Source organism: Xyrauchen texanus, chromosome 2 (genome assembly GCF_025860055.1).
Source record: "Xyrauchen texanus isolate HMW12.3.18 chromosome 2, RBS_HiC_50CHRs, whole genome shotgun sequence".
Lineage (NCBI taxonomy): Eukaryota > Metazoa > Chordata > Actinopteri > Cypriniformes > Catostomidae > Xyrauchen > Xyrauchen texanus.
This window is the reverse complement of record NC_068277.1, coordinates 21,855,327-21,865,453: the sequence shown is the minus strand read 5'-3', so window position 1 is coordinate 21,865,453 and position 10,127 is coordinate 21,855,327. Positions and strand designations below refer to the sequence as shown.

Here is a 10,127-nt window from a genome sequence, read left to right as displayed (position 1 = left end):
ATTGACATAAAATATAAAACTATTGGTCAAAATTTTTAATTATAACTGTAGAAACAATATATTTTATATTAATTGCAAAATATACAGATATATACAAATATATAAGTTGTTTGAGAGTGCCGTAAGACCGACACGGTTACGTCATTCACAGTGTTTCAAGGGAGCGAGTGGTCACTGCAGAGCTCATTTGGTATGCTTTTTTGGCAGCGATACTCTGATTGGTGGATCTTTCTCTTTTGGATCGTCGGTAGTGTAGTTCTTTACCAGAGACTTCCACTATTAAATACTATTTCAAAATAAAGTTACAAATATAGCTGCAAACATTGATAATGGGCCCAAGCACCATGGATCCATTTTCACCCAGTGGCTTTCAGAAAACAATGCAAGGTGGACATGCAATTGACATCTGACATTATTCTAATCAATTCTGAAGCAACTAAGATATCAAATATCCCTTAACAATTTTTACATCAGCAGTGTCTAGACATTATTGTAAATAATTTTGAAGCAATTCATGTAAACATAAGAGGACTATTTCAAAGTCTTTTAAAAGTGCCATACTTCCTGCTGCCAGTTGGTGGTGCTATGACCGTGATTCATAATAGCCACATCTATGTGATTAGCCCCATTACCAAACATACAGCTGAATTTTCATCAAAATCATACACAGAAGATATAAGGCACTTCCTGTTTCCCATATTTTCACCATAAATGTATTGCTTTGCCATGGCAACACCGTTCAAAATATCTTAAATTCACAATTTAGTATCTACAATGTCTTGACATGATGTTGCACAAATTTGGTGCAAGTTACATTAATCCAATAGGGGGAGTATTTAAAAGTTCAGAGCCTGTGATTTTCAGAAAATCCAAAATGGCAAACTTCCTGTTGAGCGAGCAAATGACTTAAGTATGAAAGTTGTTCGGCTTGATTAGAACAATATATGTACCAAGATTGGTGACTCTAGGTGAAAATGGGGGTGCTACAGAGACCCCGTTACAAGCCATTGTGTGAAATTATGCCCAGTCCTAATGGTCGACAACTCTGAAGTGTGTGCAAAATTCTATCACATTTTAAGCATGTCAAGTGCCTCAAAACCACCCAAATATAGGAAGAAAGGAATAATAACAATTAATGCATTGCCATGGCAACAGAATTTAAGATATCAAATATTCCTTTAAAATTTCCCTTCAGCAGTGTCTTGCCATTATTCTAAAGAATTTTGAAGCAATTGTTGTAAACACAAGAGGGCTATTTAAAAGTCTGCTAAAAGTGCCATACTTTCTGCTGCCAGTTGGAAGCGCTATGACCGTGACCCATAATAGCCACATCAATGTGATCAGCCCCATTACCAAACACACACACACACACACACACACACACACACACACACACACACACACCCCAAACACTGTCATGTACTCCATCTGTGTCTTTCTCCTTGTTCCTCCCCCTCAGACTGGTTCTGACAGTTAGTCCTGTTACTTAAATTCTCTGCAGTCTTTATGTCCCCTTGGCACTCTCTGGACAAACCAGAGATCCTTCAGGCTTCTGTCTGCCCCTGCCTTCCTCTGTCTCTCTCTAACTATCTATGCTCCCTCTCTCCGCTCCATTGCCTTAATGGACTGTCATGTCAATGATGGATGATGCTTTTCTAATTAGGTTTTCAAGTTCAACCCAGAAAAAAAGTGTGTGTGAGAGAGAGGGATGAGAGAGATAAAGAGGTACTGCAAGTGAAACCAAAAAGAAGGTGAAAATGCTAAACAAAACAAAAAATCAAAACAAAGAAAAAACTCAAAAGAAATAAAACACATAATGTAAAAGATCTTATGAGGAAATCAATATAGGAATATAGGAAATCAAGAGAAAGAAATGTTCTTTCTCTTGAAAGAACATTCCTTTACAGGAAGGGAGAACAAGTTCATGAAAAAATTTATTCAACTCAATGAGTTCCCTGTAGTTCCTGGAGTTCCCATCACAATACTGTGTTTAAAGATTTCTTTCTGTACAGGGGCATGCAGAATCCACAGGGACAGAGAGTCAATGCAATGCATGGGTTTAAAGTCTCCTGGTTAAAAAGATGAGAGACAGACACATAGTCTATTCTTGTCTCTAATGACTCTTTTCTTACTTAAGACAATCAGTGAATCGATTAGTCCATAAATGTAAGTTTAATTGGGAACAAGGGCTCAGTTATTGTCCCATTGTGATGATTGTGACTTTAACCCTTGGATAAAGTACTTTGAACATCTTGTCTATACATCCTTAGTTTAGACAAGACAAATAATCTTGGTGAGAATTGGGCAATGACAGTTTAGTAGTTCAGTGGTCTAAGAATTCGGTTACAGCTGTTTTCCTTCAGCTTTCATTCTGGTTGATGTATCTAACATAATTCAACAGGTGATGGCAGAAAACAGGCATTCGCGAGAGGCACAGACCTTGACCATTTAGTAAGAATTGTGAAAGCTCTTACCCAGCCATTAGTGGTGGACTGAGACTAAACTCAATGTGGGTTAAGGTCAACCGCCACATAAGGTCACCTTCCGGGAAACACAACAAAGGGAAGAAACAGAGTCCTTCCTGGACATATGACACTCAAGAATTCTATAGGGGATTTGCTAAAACACCATGATCTCTGACTTTTTCTTGGGATAATTCTGCCAGAGGACACTGAATACAGTCAGTTTAATACCCTCTACATGACATTTATATAGAAACACCTAGGAGCCCACATAACCATCACACCCTCTCAGTAATCACATGAAAAAATGGCAAGATATTTTTAGTTTTTTTCTCAACATATATACACAAAAAACCATCTCATACTGCTATAGTCTCATTGGTGGAGGTTCCTAAAGGGAGCTCTACTAAAAACGTCTTTAATAGTTGGCACATGTACATGGGCAGTTAAAATCGAGCTGCCGCTGGTTTTTGTGCTGTCGAGCTAAAGTCTTCATCTCTCTGTCCAAGTATACATGACACCATGCATAATCGAACAGCTGAAGGATGTCAGCTGAGATAGTGATGTTTTCTGGTTGACCTTTTGTGTCATAGCAGCATGTTGAAGAAGTCAGCTAACGTAAGTTACTGTAAGTTATCTGTGATATCCAAAGGCATAAGATGATGCAATTTGCTCCTGTATTATTCTAACTATATGAGCTCTGTTTTGTTTCCCTTGGCGCATTTAATTTGAAAGGACATTTTAAAATCAAGTGTAAAGTGTGATACATTTAAACTGAGGATGTCGTGAATAAATAGACGACTAAGAAATTATATGGCTTGCCTATATTTTCCTAGCAATTGCTGGTATTTTTATTGGTCTTTTGAATGGTTATGCATATGTACCTGTCATTTGCTTCAGGCTGCATATTAAAAATCATGCTTTCTGCCTCATTCTATGAATGGAACCCACACGAGATCAGTAAAAGAAGCTGTTATAATAACTCAATGATAACTGAAAGTAATAAAGTATATATGCAGTAGATAATGTGTCATTTATATAATTAGAATAACTTATAATTTTACATTCTGCATTCATGGTGCTAATGATAATGCTAGCATGCTAACCTTGGCCATAGTTTGCACCTGTTACGCTCTTTATTGTACTGTATGATTTAATTTGTGTAAATAGTCCATATAAGATCATGAAAAAGTTATTTTTTAATCTTTTTTTTTTTTTAGGAAAGACATATGATGCAACTGCAAAGATGGTTGATGCGTTTACATGTATGACATGAGTGCTACTATGGCAGACAAAAAAAGAGGATTAGTCAATGGGCAGAATACAGAAAAAATAATTAGAGTGTGAATGGGATACAGAATGATGATCTGTCTAAAATTTAACATTTCTAGCATTCGCCAGATGTCCCTGCATTCCAGATAGGATAAATCAGCCTTTGAAGGGCACTTAGAAGGGAAAACAATCATAGTAGCCACACTGTAAGATTGCTTCAAAGTGAATTGCCAATAAAAATGACTTAAAAGGCAAGTTCCGAAGAAACATAATTTTTGAGATGGATGGTAAAGTCTTTGAAAGGGAATAGGGCGTAGGACGATCACTTCTGAAATGCAACCTGTGTTGTTGACCTCTGGGTCAAATACACGTTGCATGGCACTTCTGTTTTTCAGAGCATGCACATAACGCTGAGACCTATTGTGGACCGATTGACATGTTTACATGCTGGATGGAGACGAACTACTGTACATTTGCATGATCTAGGTCTGTTAGTTCGATTTTGCCAAAACCGGACAAATTATTGCTTTAGTCCGACTGAAATCGAACTTTTAAAGTGTATGTAAATGCATTCAGAAAGAACAGATTCAAGTTGGAGCCATGTGGTACAGTAGCATGCATGCTTGTGAGGTGTTTGGGCCTTAGAGCTCCTGATTTGCAGATCCATTTCTTCTCCTCTTTCTCACATTTTCTCCATGTTTTCTGTCTATTTCTAAAGTCCTATAAAAGGCATACACTCCACCTGCAAAAATAGATTCTGATATAAATAAAAGGTCTAAATTTTATTGCAAAATTTAAAATGTTATTGTAAAATTTGAATCATGTTGAAATGTACATTTAATATTTTATTTGATGGTACAACAATCGTTTGAATGTTGTTCAATGAGTTATATTTACAAATGTCTCCAGTGCTCTGCCTACCTTCACAGTGAGTTCCCTTCTTCACTTCTGTTTTTGAACATTTATCTTGCTTTCAATCTTTTTTCATCTTCCTAGAAGGTTGTTTTTCTGAAGGTTGTTTTGCTTGCTTAAATTCTGCTTTTTCATTCACTCTAATAAGGCCTTGTAGCTAACAATTATATTAATTGTGTTCCCTGTTCTTAATTGATATAAATTGTAATAAGACACAGTATAATCCATCTATCTTTCATTTACAGTTTTGAAACTATAGATCCCTAACAAAGTGGCTTATAAACAAACGTCCTTCTTTAAAGACGAAAATAGCCTAATGTTTATGTAATTTTTGGCTGGTTATTCAATTTGTAATTGCAGTAAAATTCATTAATTGTATTATATTGTTAAAAATGCTGTATAGGTCTGGTATGTTTATGTCATCATTTCTAGAGAGATAACCCCCTTGTGTGAGGAAACTACCTGAGGAGAAAAGGCTAAGTAGTTATAACAGATTTCTGTCATTTGTCCTCTTTAAACACGTGCTCACTCCGTTTCAAGTGTCACTCTGTCTTACTGAAAATAGATTAATTTGAATGGACACAGTCTGTATCTCCTAGCTAACACCCAAACAACAAACAGAAAACTCCACGCTGGCCTCTAGTTTCTACAAACAAAATTAATGAGGGAACTAACAAATAGAGCAGAGAGAGAGAGAGAGAGAGAGAGAGAGTCTTATGTAACTCTTTACCCGTTGCAGAGGAAGAAGGAGAATAGGGCCATTTTACACGGAGTATTGACACAGCACACAGATAAATGAGACCCTCAGAGCTAACCTGTTACAGGATACACACACATCACTGTTACTGCCTCCTTCACACATTCACACACTCTCTCTTCACCTAAAACACAATACACATATCTGCATTCATTCTTGTTCTTATCTACCTTTCACTCTCTCTCTCTCTCTCCTCTCTCTCTCTCTCTCTCTCTCTCTCTCTCTCACACACACACACACACACACACACACAGTTCAAGTCTCCTCCCTTTGACCATTCCTATCACCATTATAAAAACTAGGTAAAATCACACAGGGTATGTTTGTAATTGCATACGCCCTGATATTTGTTTTAAATAAGTACTATGCAGTTTGCTGTGTACACGAATACTGTGTACAGTTAACACATCTTCTGTATGTCAATGGGAAGTCCCCATTTAGCTGGGTGAATGTGTTTATGCATGGATGGTACTACTCAAATTAACAAGGATAGATAAATTTCATGGCTACATGTGTGGGTAATTGACATGACATTTTACATGAATTGTCATACATAAAAAGTATTAATGTGTTTTAAAATACATGTTTATTTTATTAATCAAATAAATTCCAATCAGTGCTTGCACATTTCCACATTATGTTTTGAGCTGATCATCAATATGCTCATATGATGGGACTGTCTGGGACACGTTCAGTATGTATCACATGTTGTTCACTAGGATTTCTTGCCTAACATTTCATGTTTAAATGTCACTGTGTACAAGCCAACAACAAGTAATAAATGAACTTAGTCAGGCTGTAATGAAACACATAACAATGATTAACAGGGTTTAATGAGTATGCTAATGAACAGGAAATTACTAATGAGCAAGAGAAATTGAAATGTGATGTTTGTTGTCACATTGATCTAAGTAGACACACATGCATGCATGCATGCATGCGCACGCACGCACGCACACACACACAAAAACACACACAAACACTGTCAATGTCACAATCAACTAAGCAGCATTAGCCTGTTATAACTTTTGGTTACACCATACACCTTTACTTATGTGTGTACTGTACAAATCCTCAGACCCAGTTGATGGACAATATACAGTGAAATGGCTGCTGTCAGCCAAATAAATCTAAATCTCCATTTCTTTATCCAGAATAATTTGATATGTGCTTAAACACACCCTTACCTCAAGCAAAGACCAAACCATTTTTGCAAAGCTAACCAAAATGTTAAGAAAACTGAAAAGTTCCTCCCAAAAAATCCAGAAGTAAAAATGTTTTTATATTTTTGGTGATATTTTGACAGCAAACAGAATACATTACTTTACAGTAAAGACTGATTAATCAGCGAGTGAGAAATAAATATTGCTGAAAAATCAGCCATTTCAAATATTCCATTATTAAGAATGGAATAATCAAATAATTCCTACAGTAAAGTGTTAGTGAAGTGGTAGACACTATTTGACAAAATGAAAATGCTAACTTAATTGCATCTGTGTAATGGCCTGATTTAATTAGTTCAGCTTCGTTGGCTGGCTGATACAGACTAAAACCCTTCTAATTTCATCAACCATACAGTGAAGTGGATGATACTGACTAAAATCTTGCTAAAGTTATCAACCATACAGTGAAGTGGATGATACTGACTAAACTCCTGCTAAATGTGTGAAGATAAACATAGCTGACATATGCTGATCTGGGATCAGATTTTGCTATTACAGCTATGATCTACAGTAAATGACTGTGTACACAAAACAATTGCTTATCTGAGTTTAGCTTAAAAGGTTTGAAGAAAATAAGGTAAAATGCTCAATCGGGTGCCTCAGTAGAAAGGGTGTTCTAAGATCTCTTTTAATGGAAGCTTCTAGAATTTGGTCAACAATGCTGATGTGATTTGTTCTGATGGCAGTGCGTTAAACGTTTGCACTCCATAAGTAGCAACACTGTGTTAAGTCTATATATATATATATATATATATATATATATATATATATATATATATATATATATATATATATATATATATATAAAAAGTGTTCTATGGGCCTAGGCCATAGACCAATGTCAGTAAAACATAAAGTTACTATGTTACTGCTGTGCCCAACTGTGGCTGACACTGCGCTCACAATGCAATGCTGACACAATTATCAAGGCTGTGTGAAGGGTCAGGGGTCAGTTTTGCACTCAGTGCATTCATGACTGACCTCCACAACAAATCGTTCTTATTCACAGGAAACATACAGAGAACAATTATTAAGGAAGGATCTACTGTACTTCAATATCTTAAATCAATTATATTAATCAACAGCGTTTAGGCTTTCGCTTTGTAGACTAGATATGGCCTTCTGTACCAAAGTAGTCTTATTTCATTTTGCCCTTTCAGGAATATAAACATTAGACCAAACTGACACTGATATTGTACACACGCTGCACTAGTCATAGCATGCCAAGTATTGATGGGATTCTGAGCCATGACCAACTCCCCTGGATCAATATGCACTGCAGCCATAACTATAGAATGTGCGTGTCTGAATGTGTGTGCACGGGTATCGAGCCATTCACTTTGTATAAATCTATATTGGGTTTCCACTTCTGACTACAGCAACTAAGGAAGGATGTTTTCTCCTATACTGGCATGAAACTATAGCCTACATTGCTTGCAACAACTGTTCCAAAAACCAAAATATGTTGTAAAAATAAATAAATAAATACATATAATAAGTATTGCATTGTGCAGAAACACTGTAAGAATTATACTGAATGTGTAAAGTCTATCTTTTTTTCTCTCACTCCCCTAAAATCATACCTTGGCTCGGATCTGACCGGAGGTGGACACTTTTCGGATGAGTTTGTTCGAGGTCTCCTCGGGTTCCCCGTCGCTGTCCGATGATTCGTCACCTGCCTCGGCTTGAGGGTCCGGAGAGGTTAGGGACTCACGAGGCTCCCGGACATAGAGGACATTTGGATTGAACTTCGAGGCCATGACTGATTCTCACAGCGCTCGTCTCCTTTTTGCCAAGTCAGCCCTGAAAAAGCAAACGCATTGCTCAAAACAGGGTAACAGTATTGATTACCAAGGAGACTTCTGCTTTTGTTTCCAGCCAGAGATCACTAAACCGTTGACGGCAAATTCAGTTCCTCTGTGTCACAAACTAAAAGACGGACATAGTGCCGCATTCTGGTTAACAGCAACTGACGATTATTTGTCCATTGCACAATAGGAATATACAGACAGTGAAGCACATTAGCGTGTTTAGAATCAATACAAACCGATCTGGCATAATCCACAGATGGTCGCTGTCAGGGCTGTGGGAGATAGATGAACTCGCTGACTGTTGCGCTTGCATTCAGAGCGCATTGATTGTGCTTGCAACCATGCCATTAGGCGACATAATTATCACTTTTCTCAGTGTTATTATAATTGATTCGGCTCTTGACCCCAAGAGGTCTTCAAAAATCTTGACATAACATGTCTGCGTGAATAGGAAATATGATGAGATCAACCCAGACCCGCAGTTTATAGCTTCTGTAATAAACATTAAACCTGTTATGATGTCGCGCGGCGGCATGTCTATGTGTTCATCCGTTACAGTGAAAAGGAACCAGTTGATTTGCAGAGCAATAACGAGACGTTCTAGATATTAACGGTAGCCTATTTACAAGCAGGCGCCAAATGGGCTTTTGGATTTAGGGAGATTATATTTGCAGAGCCTGTCTCAGTAGCACCAAATGTGTGTCTTTCCAACCAAAAAAGCAGTGTTATAGGCAGCATTCATGCTGTAGGCTATGTAGCACTCTCTCATACAATTTGACATTGCAAGTTCAAGCGAGCAGAGTTCTCCGGTTTCCTCATTTAAAGACATTCAATTGTTTTATTAATTTAATGCTTGTGGCTTCCTAAAGCGGCGCGCGGCCATCACTTTCACAATTGACAAATAAGACTGTCACGCTCCCGCACCATTCCGTCTGCGGCGGCTGTACCTAGCAAGGCAAATGTGGACATGGATGTAGTGTTGTACCTCTATGTCGCGGTGTCTGGCTCCCGTTGACCCTCGTGTGAGTGTTCTTGTTGCTCTCGGTGGGTTCTCGCGGCAGCGCTGTTAGATAGTGCCAAATCTGCTTCGGTCGCGCACATACACGCATGTACGCATAGCATCGGACAAGCATCGAATGGGAGGGGTAGACTACAGCACGAGAGCGTCTCGATGTCTTTGGTAACTTATACTGTATATAAGACATGTTTGAATGTCTTATCGTTTTGTTGCTGTTGTCTAGTTGCCTATGCAGATATAACTGTAATAAAATGTACAATGCAAATAGATCAGTACTTCCTCCATTAAAAGCTTGAAGGGTGAAAAAGGATTGGGAATGCTTGTAACGGAATGTGTGACTTGTTGCTCCATGTTGAGCTGATTGACAGAGTGGTGACCATTCAGGATGTCAGACTCCGATTTGGTAATCAGCACCACCTCGCGCGCTCCAAAAAAAAAAAAAAAAGTCCTATCTATAGCCTACCTAGAATTTTCAACGACAAAAGGCATAATGTAAGTCTTTCTCATTCTTCCTCCCTCTCAATTTTTATATGAGTTCCTCCGACGCACTATCCGTGACTGGCCAAAGGCATCTCATGCCATTTACACCCACTCTCAGCTCAAACAAGCATGGAATATGCGCAGTAAAAATGCGTGAATTTCCCCATGCTGTCAAAGATGTTTAAAGTAGTC

The 10,127-nt window shown here is 37.9% G+C and overlaps 1 protein-coding gene across 1 annotated transcript in view; it reads right to left on the bottom strand.

Moving 5' to 3' along the window:
• Window positions 1-9,628, bottom strand: part of LOC127619047 (diacylglycerol kinase delta-like) — a 97,617-nt gene extending 87,989 nt beyond the window's left edge. The window contains exons 1-2 of the mRNA XM_052091769.1: window positions 9,423-9,628; window positions 8,210-8,429 (exon numbers count right to left, since the gene is read on the bottom strand). Coding sequence (XP_051947729.1) covers window positions 8,210-8,386 — 177 coding nt within the window. The 5' untranslated portion in view covers window positions 8,387-8,429; window positions 9,423-9,628. The remainder of the gene's footprint in view (window positions 1-8,209; window positions 8,430-9,422) is intronic.
• Window positions 9,629-10,127: the final 499 nt, after the last annotated feature.